Raw genomic sequence first — 19,266 nt, forward strand, 5'->3', positions numbered from 1 at the left:
AAAATGGCCCAGACTATGAGAGTAACATAAAACTGGAAATGTTTTGTTTAACAAAAAAACAAATGCTAAACTGTAACACTTTTATGTTAGTATGCACTTAATTAATTGTTACCATCTACATGTCACAGTTGAAGGATATGAGTTTCATTTTTCATAACTTCCCTGCACCCCTTTTCTTGCCTACCTTCTAGGTAAGCGAAACGTCCATACTCCTTGATGACAGTGGGTTGAGCTGGCAGACCTCCGTCCTCGCTACGTATGCCGCCACTGATGTCAACATCCTCCATTATCTCCGTCCACACGGTCCCACCATCCGCCACAAAGTATAACTCGTTAAACAGTGCTGACTTATACCAGGAAGGTAGAGAACTGCAGCGCATGAGAGACATAGAAAGTAAAAAAGTGCTTAGCTACTGAGGTTCTGAACTAATATACCACATTTATTTAATATTAGCTGTAGATGTTTCTGACCTGCAAAGCTTTCAGTGCTATAAAAACTAATTTTAGATAAAGCTAGTTAAATATAGAGCTCAACAAAATAAAATACACTATGACAAAACAAAGAGCCCAATAAGGAAGAAATTGTACTCAATAAATTCAATGAAGCTAATTAAAACACCACAAATGGCTTTCAAACTATACTACAAGAAGCAAACTCTGCCATTAAACTGTATCTGTCCACAGTGCAATAACGGGTAATAAAGCACCTGTCCTGCAGTATGGGTCTCTGCCACTCCTCAATGCTTTTCTCCCACTGCTTGTAGTGTGTTAGAGCATAATGGCTGAGTGAGGGGGATGCATCTCCTTTGGTCCCAAAGTAACGAGTGTATCTCCTGCAAACAATAAATTATTTTTTAAAAAACCCAAGTTTCAAAATTCTACACACTCATCAAGACAATCAGTGTGTGTGTGTGTGTGTGTGTGTGTGTGTGTGTGTGTGTGTGTGTTTATTAGGGCTGGGCCATATCATACCGTTCACGGTAATACCGGTATAATGTTGGGCAACGATAAGAAAATGAAATATGGCGATAGAATATGGGTAGAACGCACATACACAGTGCCTTTGTTTTCATACGCACATGGCGGCGACGCAGAATGAGAAGAGCGAAAGCGGATCGTTAAATGAAACGGATGAACCAGAATTGGTTTGTAAAAATGCTGCAACTTCAGTGGTGTGGAACTGGTTTAGCTTTCGTCCATCAGATACACAACAAAGCACTATTTTTGGTAGAGCATGCTAGCGGGCCGTCGTTATTACCGTGTTTTTTGGAAAATACGGCACACTTTAAATCAATCCTTTGATTTCTCTGAAAATCGATAGTTCCTCTTACCTTATAATCCCGTGTGCTTTATGTATGAACTCTGGTTGTGTTTAATGACCTCGAAACGATTTTATGTACACGGCGCTCGAAAATCTGTCAAATGTTTCAGTACGACTTTGCTAAGCTACGAACCCGCACCGCTTGATGGATTGTCGGAGCGTTACGGCCATCGTGGGCAGGAGCCTTGCAGAGTGATACGTACTGTGCTTCAACATAATATTACCGTATTGTGTGTGTATAACCTCTTTTTAAGTTTTGTGGATATTATACATGGTTATGCTGAGGACATGTTGGCCAATTCCCACTGGAAATGCCTTTTGGTTAAACTGTCAGTAAGGAATTTGCATTTTTAAATTTTTATATAACTTTAATGCACATAAAAAACAGCTGCTTGTTTAAGTGAAAATACGTTGATTTTTTTTTTTTTTTTTGCACAAATAAAAGTTGTGGAGTTGTAAAGTATCTTGTCTAGTGTCAATTATATCGTCAGTTATATTGTTATTGCAAATTTTCAAATGTATATCGTGATAAATATTTTTGGTCATATCGCCCTGCTCTAATATATATGAATGTATATTTTGTTGCCCATCACCTTCAGAGATGCTTTTTTGCTGTAGTTATAATAAATAAGCAAAATTCAAACAAGCTGTTTTACATTTAGCAACAGCAAAGACTCACAACACAGGAAACACGCTAAAAAGATAAAGTGCTCCTTTACAAAGTAGCCCATAGTTGAAAAATGCAGTATTAAGCCTTCCAGCACATTTTGGTGACATTTTTGTCTTTTATAAAAGCAACATACTGTCTGTGTATTTCCTTTTTGTGTTCGAGCTACCTCATGTGCTCCTTCTCCCGAGACCCAAAGGTAATTTTGGGCATGTCCCAGGCCAAGCAGAACTCCAGTGAGTTATGGCCCTGAGCTGGCACAGAGCAGCCCACAGCTACTGCCGCAGCTACCTTTTCTCCTTTAACTGTTGGTGGACTGGATCCTGCAGAGGGAAGACAGACAAGAGGTTACTGACTTGTTGTAAACTCTAATATTTCAGAGATGACTTTAGAGAGAATGAAAATAAAATAATATAATTTTTTTTTAGTGTCTTAAAGTAATTTTGTGTTTTTTTAAAGAGAAAAAAGTAAAGAAATGACAGCAAGTGTGAGAAAAGATATGAAACTAATCCAGGGTTGTACTTGGAGGACTGGGATGTGGTTTTAGAAGACCATTTGTCCTGCGACCATACATGCCAACCCTCCCGATTTTTCCGGGAGAATCACGAATTTCAGTACCCCTCCCGAAAATCTCCTAGAGCCACCGTTCTCCCAAATTTCTCCTGATTTTCCACCCGGACAATAAAAATGAAAAAAATGAAAAACCGTATCCCAGAATTCATTCATTCATTCATCCCAGCCAATTCCAGTTTCCAACAATGGCGGAAGCTACTTAGTTTTAATATTACTCTTATTTGTTCCTGAGTAAATCGGTTTGGCTGAGATTAAAGTTATTAGATTAGATTAAATAAATCTTTATTAATCCCTCGGGAGGGTTCCTCCGGGTTTTCAAACAGCTGAATAAACGTCAAACAGAAAACTGATTAAACAGAAGTGTAAGATGGTCGAGAATTTACGCCAGCGTCCGGTTATATTTAGATAGCAAGGAGCAGACAGCAGAGTTTCACTCCACCGAGAGAGCTCATGACGTAATTCTAAAGGCGAGATCGTCACAGTCACTCACTACTGGCCTACCCGGCTTTCGGAGGACCCGGCCCACTTAGACCACAAAGGCCGGGTCCACAGGTGGATGCAGCCTCTGAATTTGGACAGCCCCAGCTGGGGGACAGTAGGCTAATAACGGTGACATTTAACTTACTTTAAAAAAAATTTGTATATGTGTATGCATATGCATATGTATGCCCCTCCCCCTCTTTTTTGAATGTCTCCCTAATTCTGAGGTCTCAAGGTTGGCAAGTATGCCTGCAAAGATGACTCACAATTTAATAAATAACTATAATCAAATAAAATTTGATTCACACACTACTGTTTTCTTTCATTCCACATCTTTTTAAGCTACTTTAAATATGGTTACACTAAAATCTATAAAACATTTTGCGTTCTCTTCTACTAATTTTAATGCCACAGTGGGGATTTATTTAGCATTAATCTTGTTTCATTCTACTTTTTAGACATCCGTCTCCTCTCTGCACAGTATATTTTTCTAAGTGTTGACCTGTAGGAGAGTCCAGCCGTCCATCATCGATGAGGTCGTTCCACAGACTGAAGCAGGGTCCCTTTGGACTGAACGCTGTCTGGTGGCTGATCTCCCTGTCAGACTGGTAACGTGCACACAAACACACTCTTGTTGGCAAATCTAAAGATTAATACTCATTAATACCAACAGATTACATTTCCAAACAACAGAGACTATTGTTAAAAGTCCAGAGTTCATTCCCAGGGAAATACTTGTACGCCTAGTTAGCACAAAAACCTTCTTACAGCTGCTAAAAATCATACCTGCTCTCGGGCTGCGATGCACAGAGTGTAAGGGTTCACTGCAGTACAGTGATGAAGTAGGACCCCAGACACCGCCTCCCCCTCCTTCTCCAGGTGAAATGGTTCATTCCAGTGTCCGCCACACTTGTCGTCCTTTTGTCCTGATCCGTTGACCATGGTAAACATAATCGAGACATCAAGATCGTACTCGTTCTTGTTCTCTATGTCCCACACCAATACTGCAACTGGGAGACTTGAGTCCTGAGAGGATGTAGATGTAGATGATGAGTTAACCTTTATAAAACTAACATGTAAATGTCCTCTAAAATGAATGATAGGGTAAACATTTGTAATTACAGGAGCTAAAAACGAATAAGATAAAGTACAGAAACTACAGAAAATCTACTACTAAGAAGTTCTTGGGAAACATCAGTATTATTCCTTATTAGAACATATAATCTGCTAATGAACATCCTGTTCATCCGTCTTTTTATGCGTGGTTTCACTGTGCAGCACCGGTGATCATCCCTGTTTTGTTTTTTTTATAAATACCGTGGTGTGGTATGGTGTAGTTCAGCAGTCCCCAAGCTTTTTTGTGCCACGGACCGGTTTACGGACGGGCCTTTAAGGTGTCGCAGTTAAATACAACAAAATAAAATGATACGCCCAAGATAAAAACTGTATTTTGTAAATATACTAATAAGCACAAATTCACTGTGTAATTGTGTAACTTTATTAGCAGCGTCCTCCTGAAACACACCAACAACACTGAGAGTAACATCCTCTTCTCTGAGCCTTAATGCTCTCTGGTCGCTATGGTATCGTGTAAATATTTATTTCAAAATAAGGCACACAACTACAACACAGGAAAGACCGAGGGAAACAGAGTTAACGGTAAAAACTCTGAAAACCATAAATTTCCAACGTGAGTCTCAAGTCTCGCGGCCCAGTACCAAACAACTCACGGACTGGTACCGGCCTGTGGCCCGGGGGTTGGGGACCGCTGGTGTACTTGATTTGTTGGGTAATAGTGGACTTTTTTTTAAGCACTTTAACGGCAGTTTACCAGCTTTTTACCTTGTAAAAATTACAAATTGAGTACAATAAAGGAGGGAGTTCAACTGTAGGTTACCTGATAATCATGAGGGATGACTGGGGAAATCTGTCTGCAGGTCAGGGTGACGTTCTGTCCTGGCAGGTCATAAACCGTCCAGGCGCGAGGATACAAGGCGTGATAGAAGGCGTACTCCCCGCAGTAGCCCCAGTTCCAGCCTTGTAATGTAGGTGGACGCTCTACAGATAACACCTGCTGGTAAACAGTTTTTCCTTCACGACGCAAACACACAGTGAACTGTGAACACAGAAAAATGAGAAGAGGGACATGTTGACAGATAATCGTTTTATGGTATGTCTTTGGAGACAAAACATTTGCACAGTCATTACAAAAAAAAAAACTCAGTTTGTTCAGTGTTGTAGGCATTAGCCAGAGATGCCCAAATGTGAGCTATTAGTAAAGCCATAAAGTCTTGATGAGAAGCTTTTAAAACCTGGAGCAAACACACCAAACCTTTTAAGCATTTTTAAAATCAGGTTTGACTGATTCTACGAGTGCAGTTTGTTTCCCAGTGACCACTGAAGTTACAGCTCAAATATTTTTCTCATGTCATCTAAGCAAGGAAGTGCTTACTTTGTCTGTCTTGTCATTCTACATTGTGATATTTCTCAAGGCGAAAGTGCTCCCAGCTGCCATTTGCACACCGAGATGAAGACAACAATAGTGTTCGTGACAATAAAAACACGTGTGCGGGTTGTTCCAGTACCGTGGAGTCACACCCTCTCTCAAAACATTCTAGCTCAATGTAGTTACTGCATGAGAAAATGGATTGTACAGCTTTTTATGTTTTTATGATATCTACACCAGCTGATAAGCAGGTACTTATTTGTAAACAGACTCTGCCAGCAATAGGAGGAAATTATTTTCTGACTTCCAAAGAAACAAAAATGCATTGTAATCCAATTTGTTTTTTCAGTTCATTACAGAATTCATCCTGTCATGTCAGCCACTGTAATCACCTGATTGGGTATGACTGTTTTGTAGTGGTACATCCCAGGATTAAGTTGCCATCTGCAGAACTCCCCCCTCCAACCTCTTGTGATGGTACCTCCTCCAATGCCGCCAAGTGGAGCACCTGTAAATCAGAGAACAGAGTCAACATTGCAAAAACTGCATAATCCTAAGCAGCATGACAGGAAAGTCTACAAACACACTGGTCGCTCTCTGTGAGGTTGCAAAGTATTTCCTACTGTGAGACTTCAACAGGTTCTCAATGATCCCAATTTGTTTGCACACTATTGATCATGATTATATTTAAAGTAAACAGAACTGTGTTTTATGTTAAGATTTATCATAAAAAAAGTTGCAAAAAAAATTTGAGCCTCAGTCTGTAAAAACACTCACCGTAGATTTGGCGTAAGGGTTGGGCACCAAACATATCAATGAACGGAGCCTTCTTTTCCACCTGCGTCTTCTTGTACCAAAACTTTAGATACCTGGATGAACACAAGCAACAGGAATATCTAGAAATACTGAGACACTGATCTGGTTTTGTTGAAGAGCATTGATTGGGAATGCTTTAACAATCAGAGATTTAGAAAATTACCAGGTCAGTCACATGAGCACGCCTTTTCTCCTTGCTCGTTTGTTTTTGTGTTAAAGGCACCTTTTCAGCCAAAGCTGAATCAAACAATTTGCACACACCAGCATGCTGTGAGAAAAAAAGAGAGTTGTGCAACTGCTTAACGGAAGTGCCTGCAAAGGTAGTCGAAGTGACAAGTCTGCTTTGATCTTGGTCACATTAACAGTTGGATTCTAGCATGTGTAAATGTGTGGGTGGGCCCCGCACTTCCTTTCAAGCAAGAATACATTGTCAAATAATTAGGCCACGTTACAAAAGAATTCAAACTGCTTTCAGAGCCTGAGAGTTGAGTCATTAATCTGTTTGCACTCTGATCTAAGATCTATAGCACAAGACTGTTTGTTTAGCACGAGCCTTCGTTACATTTAACATACATTTACAGCTAAGACATCTTTATTTACGGTCTCTGGCTTTTAGCTCATTTTCTTAATGCACAGTGGGTTTTTATGCTTTTATTTTAAAAGTCAAGACTTTTGAGCCTCGAGTGTTCTTGAAGGGTCTTTGAAGAGCTTTGGGGAAATGACCATGATAAATCTGCAGCAAGCTGACGGGTTGCTGAACAAAACCAGTGACTCTGTGATCAACTCTGTACACGCTGCAATTTGTTACATTTTATTGGCTTCTCTATTTGGATGCCTGAGCACAGAACCCTCTCTGAGGGGAAGACAGCAATCAGCAAAGTAGCACCCTGGCTGAGTCTTTTATGTTGTTTGAGATATAGGCATCTGCAGTGGCAGTCATCAAAGAATACCTTTTTTAAGCCAAGGTGGTGAGCCGCAGAGACCCCGATGATGGGATGTCACACAAGTTGCAAATATGAGTTTTTTAGCACAAAAGACCACCTCAGTTTTTTGTCATAAAGGTTAATGTTTTACATCGTTATGATGTCAGTTTAGGTGGTCTTTAATATAGGAAGTTGTTCATTTAAAATCATTTTCCACAGTGTGTGTCTTTTCTTCTGTCTCCCTCCCCTCAGCCCAAATGGTCGCAGCAAATGACTGCCCCGCTGAGCCCGTTCCATTTCAATTCCATTTTATTTATATAAAGCTAAATCACAGCAACAGTTGCCTCAACAGGCGAGTTATACTTTAAGGTAAAGACTACGATAACAAAAAAAAATCAAAAAAAAATCATATGAACTCCTATGAGCAAGTACTTTGGCAACAGGACTGTTTTGAAAACACGGACTGGAGCGTGTTCGAACATCAGGACCTTAAAGAGCACACAACATCAGTGCTCTCATATATTAACTTCTGTGTCAACAGTGTCACTGTGGACAAACGTCTCCGGGTGTATTCCAACCAGAAACCCTGGATGACTAAAGAGGTCCAGGTCCTGCTGAAGCAACGTGACACCGCTTTTAGATCCGGTGATGGTATGCAGTACAGTGCAGCCAGATCTGAGTTGAAAAGAGGCATCAGAGAGGCCAAGGCAGCGTACAAGAGAAGGATTGAAGACCACTTCAGCACCAAAAACTCACGACAGGTATGGCAGGGAGTTCAGCACTTAACCAACTACAAACCTGGCAATACCACGTTGACTGAGGGTAACGCAGAGCTTGCAGAGGAGCTGAACCACTTCTTCGCACGCTTTGAGGTGAAGGGACCAGAGGCAGCAGCAGCAAAAACATCGGACAGCAGCAGCAGCCCAAGCCTCATAGTGCAGGAATATGAGGTGAGGCGCACACTGAGGGCAGTGAACCCCAGGAAGGCCGCCGGACCAGATGGGGTAACCGCAAAGGTCCTAAAAGAGTGCAGACCATCTGGCTGGGGTCTTCACTAAGATCTTCAACACTTCACTGTCCCAGTCCTGCATCCCGCCGTGCCTAAAGTCAGCCACAATTGTCCCACTGCCAAAGCGTACTAACATTAGCAGCCTCAACGACTACCGACCAGTTGCTCTAACACCTGTTATAATGAAGTGCTTTGAGAAACTGGTCCGACGTCACATCATGTCCTGCCTGCCACCCACACTCGACCCGCTCCAGTTTGCATACAGAGCTAACAGATCAACTGAAGATGCCATTGCTACAACGCTCCACACCACCATCTCTCACCTGGAAGTGCAGGGCCGTTACGCCAGGCTGCTCTTTGTTGACTTTAGCTCTGCTTTCAATACGATACTCCCGGACAGACTAATAGATAAACTGCTGGAAATTGGACTTCCTTCCACCACCTGCCGCTGGATCAGAGACTTCCTCTCAGACCGTGTACAGAGAGTTAGAGTGGGGCCTCATCTTTCCTCAGCCCTCAGCCTCAACACCGGCTCTCCACAAGGCTGTGTACTGAGTCCCCTACTGTACACTCTGTACACACATGACTGTGTTAGTTCCCACCCAGACAACACAGTCATCAAGTTTGCAGATGATACCACCGTGGTGGGGCTCATCTCAGGGGGAGATGAGACTGCATACAGAGCTGAAGTTCAGAGGCTGTCAGATTGGTGTGCAGATAACAACCTGGACCTCAATACCACCAAAACAAAAGAACTGGTAGTTGACTTCAGAAGGAGGAAGTCCGAGCTGCAGCCTGTCAGCATCAACGGGGAGTGCGTGGAAAGGGTCTCCAGTTTCAAGTTTCTGGGTGTGCACATAGACACAGACCTCCAATGGAGCTCTAACACCTCTGCGGTCTTAAAGAAGGCCCAACAGCGTCTCCACTTTCTGAGAATCCTCAGAAAAATGGACCTGAAGAAGGAGCTGCTGACCGTCTTCTACCGCTGCTCCATTGAAAGTGTGCTGACATATTGCATCGGTGTGTGGTTCTCCAGCTGCACCACAGCACACAGAAAGGCACTCCAGAGGGTCATCAACATGGCCCAAAAAATCATTGGACATCCTCTTCCCTCCCTGAAGGACCTGTACAGCACTCGCTGTCTCAAGAGGGCACGCAGCATCCTACGGGACTGCACACACCCAGGACACCGGGTGTTTAAGCTGCTGCCGTCTGGCAGGAGGTTCAGGCTGCTGAGGTCCCGAACAAATAGACTCAAGGACAGCTTTTACAACAGGGCAATAGCCCTGATCAATGTAAATAGCTGACCTGACTGGATACCTCCCTGGACTTTTTAGGGGGAGGTAACAATGTTTAAAACGATAACAATAATATTTATATTTATAACAAGGTGCAATAATAATTAATGTGCAATAATAACAGTGTGCAATACACATACACTTATTCTTCTTTTTTATACTAAGTTAATATACTGTGTTGTGTTGTTTGTTACGTTGTGATGTGTCATATCGTGTCGTGTTGTGTTATATGTAGTGCCGACGTAGGACAGTTTTTCCAATTTCATTGTACTACTGTACTATGTATGAGCTGCTCGATTATGGCAAAAATGATAATCACGATTATTTTCACTGAAATTGAGATCTCGATTATTTGACGATATTTATTTAACCCTTTAAGACCTACTATAGAACCAAGTCCACCAGAGCTTATATTATTTTTTTACATGTGTAGTGCCATTTGTGGGAGCATTTCAAGTTGCTATACATCAATACAACTGTTATAGCCCATATTTTAATAATATGTATGCATTAAGTCCATAGTAATTACATAATTGCAAAAAAGTGCAATAAACTACAAAAAAAATTGAAAATCGTCTTTTGTTTTGTTTACATATATTTCTACTTGGAGAAATTTAAGAGGTTTATCCCTCAAAACTTTAAATACAATAAAGTTGCAAAAAATAGTTTCCCACCACAGGAAATTTATTTTGAGTGTCTTCATAGTTTTATTTTGGAGATACAGCAATTTTTATATACTGCAGGAAAAACAAAAAACAATCCTATGATGCAAATTTGCAAAGAAAACAGCAGGTGCATCATTTCACTGTGGGAAGTGTTACGAACAGCTGATAGGAACGGCAAAGCGTGTTTCTGGAATATTATGTTTTTGTTCCTGCAAGCGCTTTTTATGCAATTTTTGCAAAGCTATATGTGGAACGAAACCGTGACCGAGGACAAGCTGATGGCATCAGATGTAAGTACAACTCCTCCGGTTTCATATGCAAAACAAATTATTGCGCTAGCTTACACGGTTCAGGTTCTACAGGGATTTAAAAATAGTTACGCAAAACGGAGCGTGCTGCTCTGACCGGCTTTAAAGGGTTAACAATGACTTTAAAAAAATAATATAAAATAGTGTGCAACACCACTGAAGTTTTTTTTTAAACTCTCTTTTCAACCAACGGCAGTCACTCTCCAAATAACTTCTGCTTAGCTTTCCGAGCTTCCCTCGGGTCCTCTTAATCAGCGGTCTCCAACCTTTTTTGCGCCACGGACCGGTTTATGCCCGACAATATTTTCACGGACCGGCCTTTAAGGTGTCGCGGATAAATGAGGGAGGGGCTAATAATCGGCTCAGTCATTTTTAATGATCGTTGAAAGCCCAGATCGTAATCGTGATTAAAATTCGATTAATTGAGCAGCCCTAGTAATACTGCACATGACAAAAGGTTTTTTTCTTATCTTATCTAACAGTGGGGAGAAAAAAACTCTTTTCTTTATCAGGAAGAAACCTCGGGCAGAGCCAGGCTCAGGGAGGGGCAACCATCTGCGGTTATTGTTTGCAGTCAGGTGAGCTATATGAATACATTTTAATTGAATTACAAACAACACTTGTGCAGCATTAAAATAGGAAACAGACCAGAATTATTGTTAAGGTTTCAGCCACAGAGAGCTTTCTACTTGCTGTGAGGAAGATCCTGTGCAACAGCAGAACTGCTGTGCATGACAGTGTAGTTCCAAACAATAACTTCAGAGCAGAGTTCAAACCAGAGGTAGAACAATGGTCTATCAATACAGCTCCAGTCAGGGTGAAAAGGATTCGTTAAACCATGTTATTTGAAGCTACAGCAGGGTAGGCCATTGTCAGGATTTTGTTATTCTGTACAAAAGCAAACAATGGCCAGACTCTGGTGCAGATCTATGAATGCAGACCAGTCTGTGAACCTCAACCTAAGCTGTGTGAGCTCAAACGGGCATCTTTTCCACAGTGAGTCTGAAAAACAGTCCACTGTGTCACACAGTGTGCCAATTAAGTTGTAGGGAAACTAGCTAGCTTTTCTTTTCTTTCCCAAGTCAAGGAGCAGTCCTAATGACTGGTGAGCCTCGCAGAGTCACTCTGACAGACACGTACTCCTTCGTCAAGGCACATTGTCAGGATTTAAACAGTACCACAGCTGGCTGTACAGTCCACTAAAGCTGCAGAATGTACTACTTTGCATCTCAGATATCAGCAGGTTTCAGAAAAAACAGTCACTACAGGCGTTGAAGGCCAGGCTGGATATTTCTCTCTAGGTGGAGGCAACATTAAGAGCATTAAGATCATGTTTGTGGGATGGTGAATGCTTAACCTCGCTCGCTGCCTTTATTGCTGCAGAGGTTTTAAAGTCAAAGAGCCATAAATGACATGCACTTTGAACTTGGCACTGACCTGGAACCAGAGTTGACAGACCATAGGAAAAGAGGTTTAACTACTATATTTATTAACACAGGAAACCCTTAGAACATTTTGCATTACTGCTGAACTTGTATGTATTGCAACAAAAAAGTTCAACTTATGTAAATAAGATTTTTGTGAGCATCATTTGGGATTTTGCTCCAGAGTAAACTAAACTGATGGGCTGGGAGCACTGCAGAAGAAACTAAAAAAATGGACTCCTGCAGCTGGCCGTCTTGATGTAACATTTTCAGGTCAACACTGCACTTGCAGGCTTGCGCTCAGGTGTGATCTGAGAAACGTGACACTATAGTCTGATGCCTCCCATGGCTCTCCACCATGTTAACATGAATATTGTAAAGTGAATAGTAAAAAGGCTGGCTGCATTGAGGTGTAACATGAAGCAGGCAGGGTGTGCTGAGAAAAAGATCTAACCTGACTCCAAGGCCGATATGCCCCCAGATGTTGGCCAGAGAGACGTCTTTTGCTTGAAAGGGCTTTCTCTTCTCCTTGAACTCGTGCGCCAGACAGATACGCCAACCTTCCTTGGGCACATTGTATCCCATTTCCTTGGAGACATACCTGCTCATGAGGTCTGCTGTGGATTTCTCACTCCACTCTGAAGTCATTTTGCAGACTTTTAAACAATGACAATGAAACTTCAGGTCTTGAAACACTTACAAGCAGGGAGTTGCCAACAACTATTGTAGCCAGAGCCAGCTTACAGTGCCCTCACCACGGACCAAAACCACTAATGTGGTAGTCAGTCACAGGTTTCAGGAGTAATAAAAGCGTCATTCCAGTGGGTTAAACCTGTTCTCCACTGATAAGCTCTTAAGGCTTGCTCAATGAATGAATCCAAATTTAAGTTGGAAGTTCCTGTGCCATTCTTTAGTTGTAGCATTCATCCAGTGTTTTCATATCCTCATGGGCGTCTTGATGCAACCCCCACCCTTTGATTTCTGTTTTGGTCGACCCCCTCCCCACCCACTCCTCAGCACTGAGTCCGGATGTGGATACGCAGCTGTCAGCACCGACGGATGGGTGGATGGATAGCTGACGGCGAAATACCAGCAGAATTTTTTAGCCGGAACACCTAAGAACAGAACAAAAAGCAATGGTTAAAATGCGGCAATCACATTTACACTGTGCACATTCAGGGGGCCAACATCAAGTAACAGCCGGTTAGCTGCAAAGCCGAAAACACACAATATAATCGCACCTTAAACGGTGACCACGGAACGCCTCTTTGCTTTAAAGCCGTGCAACAGAATGCGACTTTACAAGTTAGCCCGCTTCTAAGAGCAAGAGACGCATAAAAATGAGTTTGAAAATGCCAGAGGGACAGCGTTATCCATATCCAGACTCGAGCGGATCTCAGTGAAGTGCCTGTAGCTTCTGCTAGCTCGGCGCCCAGTATGCAAAACCTTTTTGCCTGTCTTAGATATCGAGAAACCTTTGCCCCTTTCGTTGTCTATCAGGCATCAATATTCTCAAGCCACGTTCTGATAGCGCCCCTTTTTATAAACTCGATAGCGCCAAGCTTCAATCAGAGCACTAACTTTTTATTAGCGTTAACTGTTACGATTACACGGAGTAATAAATAGCAGTTAATGATGCCTGACAAAGCAACTCTGGGTATAGTAGGAGAACGAGAGTGCAAGCAAAAAAAAAAAAAGCCTCCGGTGGAGACCATACCATTTAGACGGAAAAGGGGAGGTGGAGTCATTCTGGTCTTCAACCATTCATTTAAGTTCTACTTGACACTGTATGCATGGTATACTGTGAATATGAAATTCAACAGAATATTCAAAAGTTTTTGTCTGTCTTAATTTAAAACTTTCAACATAAATTCTACAAATCAAAGATTCTTTGTAATCACTGAGTTTACCCCTTCCGTATATGTTACCATAGCAACATCACACACTCGCTTACTATATTTTTTTATATATCAAAATTTTAAATAAGGTATTATTTTAAAGGTAATCTTAAAATATCGTACGAAAGGAAAAATATATGTATATATATTCTTATTTGTTATTAGTCTTATTTCCATTTCCCGTTGTTCGTGATTGGTAAAACAGCACCGGAAACAGAATGTCTACGTATTTTTTTTTGTTTACTGTAGCCAGCTGGAATGCTAGCTAAGTAAGCTATGCTCGGATTGGCATGAATTGAGAAATTTGGTATACTTTTATTCAAGAAGTGTATTTAGGTTTCTTCGGGGATAACATTGCGTATTTGCTTTGCCGCAGTATCGCGTGAAGTGAAGGTATGTGATAAACTTGTCCTTAAAACTACAGTCATTAGCAAAGAGGGCCAACAAGTGAAATTCATACTGGCTGTATGTAGGTCAAACTGTAACGACAAAAAAGTACATCAGATAGAACTGCAATGTGCTCACGATATTATCGTTTACGTTTTTCATTTTCTAACGTAGCGTTGTCGGTTCGTAACGTTATAGATGATCGAGGTTGTGGCCTCTATGGCCCGAGGCTCAGTGTTTCTGGCCGGGGAGCTCATGGAGTGTCTTGTAACTTTCACCAACCCGATATCTCATCTTTCCACCTCGGCGAGCAGGTAGGATTTTACAAGTTTGCTCCTTGTTCAATGAGATTGAAAATAAGGGAATATCAGCCATGTGTTATTCTTTGTTTTGACTGTCGTGTGTTAATATGCGGGCTTTTAATTAGAGTAGGTTTTGTTTTGGCAAGATTTACAGAAAAGGATTCTTAATAATAACACGTTTCTGATATCCTGCTGTTAGAATATTTTGTAATCTAAATGATTTCTTTATTTCCTTGGGAAGTATAGAGAAGGTTAGAAGGATTTACACGTCTTCTGGAAGGATCTAGAAAAAGCGTGCGATGGTGGTGAAATATATGAGGACAGCAAAACAGTGGTGAGGTGTGCAGTAGGAGAGACAGATGGATTCAAGGTAGGGGTAGGATTACAACAGGGATCTTCTCTGTGCCCTTCTTATTTGCAGTGGTGTTGGTCAGGCAAGAGTCCCTGAGTACTGAGGTGGTGGTATGCACTGGAGGGAAGAAGAATGAAAGTCAGTAGAAGCAAGACAAAATGCATGTGTGTGAATGAGAGGGAGACAGATGGAAAAGCGAACATATAAGGAGACAGGTGAGTGAAGGAGCTTAAATTCCTGGGATCAACCATCCACCCAGGCAGGTGGAAAAGAGGAAGACCTTAGAGGAGATTCATGGATGTAGTGAAGGAGGAGGGTTGGGTTAACAGAGGATCCTGGAGATGGGGGGAGGTGGCGGCGGGTGATCCACTGTGGTAACCTGTAAACGGAGCAGCTAAAACAGGAAGGAGTTGGGGTTTTTTATTTCACTTCTTTTAACACAGTTTTTAGGATTTATATGGTGTCTTGTGACCTGGTGTTGTTGGTAGACTGTAACACAGAGGACACTGAAATAATTGTACCCTTGTGTAAGCCTTGTTGTCTGATTCTGATTTTTGTTCCAGTGAGATGCTGGCATGGGCCAGTGCCCAGATCCACTGTCAGTTTCATGCAAGTGAGAACAGAGTAGCCTTGCCGGCTCAGGGCAACAAACAGGATGTCCAGGCTGAGAGCGAGACTGTGCTCATCCCAAGCAGAGGTAAGAAATAAAATATGAAATCTAAGACTGGCAGAAATAGTATAAACTTATCTAGGTTTCCCTAATCTTATAAACAGTACATTTGCATAATGACACCACTTCAGTGGATGTATGGGTCATACATCCAACTGCCTTACAGCTATGCAAGGTTCACAAGGTGAATTTAAAAAAGAACATCCCCAATACTGGATAAATTTCACACACAGTCTTCACACACAATGAAAAGTAGCAACATATTAGTAGCCTTTTTTCCATAGCTTTCTTAGTGTGTAATACATTTAACATCTCCTGCTTTGTTCTCCAGGAGAACGAGGGCAGTGTGTGCTGGACACTCCTCCTAAGATATTATTCTGTGACCTGCGCCTGGACCCTGGAGAGAGTAAAACATGTACATGTCTTTACATTTGTGGAAAAAAGTTAACAATAATGTGAAGTGAAATATCTACACTGCTGTTAAAGAATGAAACACTTAACACAATAATGATGAGGTTTCTAGATGGTTTCCCATACATAGCATTATTTCATTTGTGTGTGTGAGACTCAGAAGACAGTCTGGCAAACATTGTCATTCTTTCACAGACTCATACAGTGAGGTTGTTCCCATTGATGGGCCTCCCAGTTTCCGTGGTCAGGCGGTGAAGTATGTCTACAAACTGACCATTGGCTGTCAAAGGGTCAACTCGCCCATCAAGCTACTTCGTGTTCCCTTTAGAGTGTTGGTTCTGCAAGGTGAATGGACTTTTGACCGACTCTGGCTTTCATTTTACAGTTGTAGCCACAGAGAAACAGGGGTTGAAAGATCTTTGCTTCGGCTGTAGTATAATATTAGAACGACAGCAAAACCAGAGAAGTATTGGCAAAAAAAATACTGTGGATATAAACTTTTGTTGTGGTCTCTTAACCAGGCATGTAGATTTTCATTTTTCTCTGGACAGCAAAAAGAGTCTGATTATGTCACAGTTACCAGAGCTCTTTGCTTTATAGAAAGTACTTAAAACGTTGCCAAGAAAATTGACTTTAAAAAATGAGAATCTTTTATCTGATGTTGGTGTTTTTTGCATGTACCCACATAGGCATGCCAGAGCCTCCATTTCCCCAGGATGAAGAGGTTTGCCCCTCCAACCCTTTCCTGGAGGAAGAGGAAGTGAGCCGCAGGGACTCTCGGCCTTTGGAGAGAGCACTGGACATGTTAATGGTCACCACCTCGAGGCGCTACCCCCGTGAGTCGGATTCTCTGCCCTTCTGCTCTTTGCTGGAGTTTAAACTCTAGTTTGTGCAAATTGTTTTTAACGTAAGCATCACCCCTTTTTTCTTTGGGGACATTTTGACAAATCAAAATGTTTTCTCACTATTTTAGTTGTTACATTCACATAAGCGTGTACATCTATAAAATGGTGGCTTCATTTGGTACCTGAAAGGCAAAAATAAAAGCAGCAGATTCTTTTTGTGTCTCCACATCTGATGTGTGTGTCTTTGTTTTTTCCAGATATGTTTAATATCACCAACATGCGTGGGAAAGTAGCAAAGTTCTGCATCTTTAAGACTGTTTACAGACTCGGGGAGGACATCATCGGCACGTTTAACTTCTCAGAGGGAGACATTCCCTGCCTGCAGGTGTGTTTGCTCTACAATTTTCATACGATGCACTTTCCAATTCAGTCACCCTTTGAATTAAAGCTGTGTGTGTGTGTGTGTGTGTGTGTGTTTCAGTATTCAGTGAGCCTTCAGAGTGAGGAGGAGATCCAGCAGCAGTACCAGCGTAGACCAGGACAAACTCCCAGTGTGACTGGACACGGGCGACATCTGGAGTCTTGCCTCCACACGGCCTTCAGCCACTTCTCTCTTCCCATACCCCTGAATGTCACGCCGGGTTTCAGCAGAGACATTGGTAAGTCACTCAAGCTGAATTATGTCTGACTCACGGCTCAATCATATCTCAACAATTACTTGTAGATCAGTGTCATACAAACTAAGTAGGCATAGTTCATCAATTGCCTATATAAGCTAAGCACAATTCCAGGTTCCTACTATCATTAGTTTTCTAAAAAAAAATTCAAGCGATGAATATCAGGATGTTTTTAGATGTTTTCCTTGCATACATTTTCAGAAGGCATCTAAAAATGACATAATCTTGAAAAGTCCTTCAAACTTTTCTGAGTGTCTGTACTATGGCTCCATATAGACTCTCAGTAGTGTGGATGAAGTTCAGATAGAATGAATGTCCTATTGCTGACAGCAGATTCTGCAGCACAGGCCTGTAGAAGCATAGTTTTGCAGGTAGAGGACTTAGATATTGTAGCTTCTCATATGCAAGGCACAAAATATGATTCAAAATAAGTAAAGGATTTCATAAATACATTGCAGCTGTGACTACAATGTAGCTTGCCATCGCCAGTGTGTGAATGTGTGTGTGAATGGGTGAATGACTGAATGTAGTGTGAAGTGCTTTGGGGTCCTTAGGGACTAGAAAAGCGCTATACAAATGCAGGCCAAGGATTTCATAAATATTAAAGTTTGAATAAGAAAGTTTCATCTAAATCGAATACGATATTCCCCTGGTATGACACCACATCCTAAACCCATATTAACCTCTTTCAGAAAGCGTGAGTTTGTGTTAGCCATATCAAATAGATGTTCTCCATCATTTTCGTATGTAGTTTTCAAAATATTCATATTTATGTATGACAGCCAAAGATTATAATAAATTCTAATACTTGTAAAATTTAATGTTTTTAAGATAAAGGGGCTAAACTTCACCCAATGCTTCTTACTTACTTCTCACTCATAATTTGTAGCAGATGTTCCAAGGCAGTATTTTAACGTTTTTATTAAAGTACCGGCCAGGCTTCCCAGATGAAGTGTGAGTTTTCATCCATTATTTGATGGAGTGCAGGATAAAATGATCAGCTGTTATGCACGATGCACATTTTGTTTCTGAACCAAAACAACACCCTGTGTAAGCTGGGCTGAGTCATAATCGGGCTGATGCTGTGTAGTCTGAACCTGGATAATGACAATATCAATTACACGTAAACTCAATGTGCTAACCACAGAAGAGAAGGACACAAAAACCAGTGTGGGTTTACAGTGCCTTAAGGCAGTGACTAAATTTTAATAAAAATGATTCACACCTATTAATATGGAAAGTTTTACAAGCATGTGGGTGACGAGCATTCCTTATTTTTCCTTGTGGCTGCACACTAAGAAATGTAGGAACGTGCCGGCAAAAGAGTAAAAAAGGACACGACCGGGAACATCTACACATAAACCTAGGTACTTTTCATAGAATGTATATGAAAAGAAAATTACTTAATCCAGCTCTTTTGTTTATTTAGTGACCCTGAGGTGGCGCCTGCACTTTGAATTCGTTACTGCCCGGGAGCCTATGGAACCGCCCACTGTCCTGCAGAACCAATCAGAGGTCACAGTGTGGGCTGGGGCGGAGCATGTGGATGTGGACACCTTCAGCTGGAATCTACCGATCAAAGTCCTGCCCACCAACCCGGCTTTGGCTTCCTACGTGTCCCAGTTTACAGGGACCAACACCATTACCATTTAACGTGTGTGTGTGTAGTGTGTGTGTGTGTGTGTGTGTGTGTGTGTGTGCTGTGTGTGTGTGTGTGTGTGTGTGTGTGTGTGTGAGTGTGTGTGTGTGTGTGTGTCTGTGTGTGTCTGTGTGTGTGTGTGTGTGTGTGTGTGT

At 41.6% G+C, this 19,266-nt stretch overlaps 2 protein-coding genes across 7 annotated transcripts in view; one reads left to right on the forward strand and one right to left on the reverse strand.

Annotated features, from left to right (window-relative positions):
- The window catches only part of gba2 (glucosidase, beta (bile acid) 2), a 20,595-nt gene extending 6,988 nt beyond the window's left edge, over positions 1 to 13,607 (reverse strand). Inside the window, exons 1-10 of one of the 2 annotated variants that reach the window (XM_005944578.3) lie at positions 13,172 to 13,607; positions 12,385 to 13,045; positions 6,265 to 6,356; positions 5,880 to 5,995; positions 4,939 to 5,157; positions 3,828 to 4,067; positions 3,544 to 3,646; positions 2,158 to 2,311; positions 708 to 833; positions 185 to 369 (exon numbers count right to left, since the gene is read on the reverse strand). In XM_005944578.3, the coding sequence (XP_005944640.1) occupies positions 185 to 369; positions 708 to 833; positions 2,158 to 2,311; positions 3,544 to 3,646; positions 3,828 to 4,067; positions 4,939 to 5,157; positions 5,880 to 5,995; positions 6,265 to 6,356; positions 12,385 to 12,578 (1,429 nt within the window). In that variant the 5' untranslated portion in view covers positions 12,579 to 13,045; positions 13,172 to 13,607. Of the gene's footprint in view, positions 1 to 184; positions 370 to 707; positions 834 to 2,157; positions 2,312 to 3,543; positions 3,647 to 3,827; positions 4,068 to 4,938; positions 5,158 to 5,879; positions 5,996 to 6,264; positions 6,357 to 6,466; positions 7,612 to 12,384; positions 13,046 to 13,171 lie in introns of those variants that run through there. The other variant, XM_005944580.3, reaches the window with a different exon arrangement.
- Positions 13,608 to 13,962: 355 nt separating this feature from the next.
- Positions 13,963 to 19,192, forward strand: rgp1 (GP1 homolog, RAB6A GEF complex partner 1). Of its 5 annotated transcripts, none has more exons than XM_014340812.2 (9): positions 13,966 to 14,221; positions 14,414 to 14,529; positions 15,433 to 15,566; positions 15,871 to 15,954; positions 16,146 to 16,295; positions 16,640 to 16,786; positions 17,053 to 17,180; positions 17,277 to 17,454; positions 18,902 to 19,192. In XM_014340812.2, the coding sequence occupies exons 2-9, from the start codon at positions 14,414 to 14,416 to the stop codon at positions 19,123 to 19,125; spliced, it is 1,161 nt and encodes a 386-aa protein (XP_014196298.1). In that variant the 5' UTR covers positions 13,966 to 14,221; the 3' UTR covers positions 19,126 to 19,192. The 5 variants fall into 5 exon arrangements, with proteins under 5 accessions (XP_014196305.1, XP_014196298.1, XP_042068656.1 ...); XM_042212722.1 differs by lacking the exon at positions 13,966 to 14,221 and adding an exon at positions 14,759 to 15,084; XM_042212723.1 differs by lacking the exon at positions 13,966 to 14,221 and adding an exon at positions 14,764 to 15,084.
- Positions 19,193 to 19,266: the final 74 nt, after the last annotated feature.

Source organism: Haplochromis burtoni, unplaced genomic scaffold (genome assembly GCF_018398535.1).
Source record: "Haplochromis burtoni strain Fernald_Lab_line unplaced genomic scaffold, NCSU_Asbu1 Contig_388, whole genome shotgun sequence".
Lineage (NCBI taxonomy): Eukaryota > Metazoa > Chordata > Actinopteri > Cichliformes > Cichlidae > Haplochromis > Haplochromis burtoni.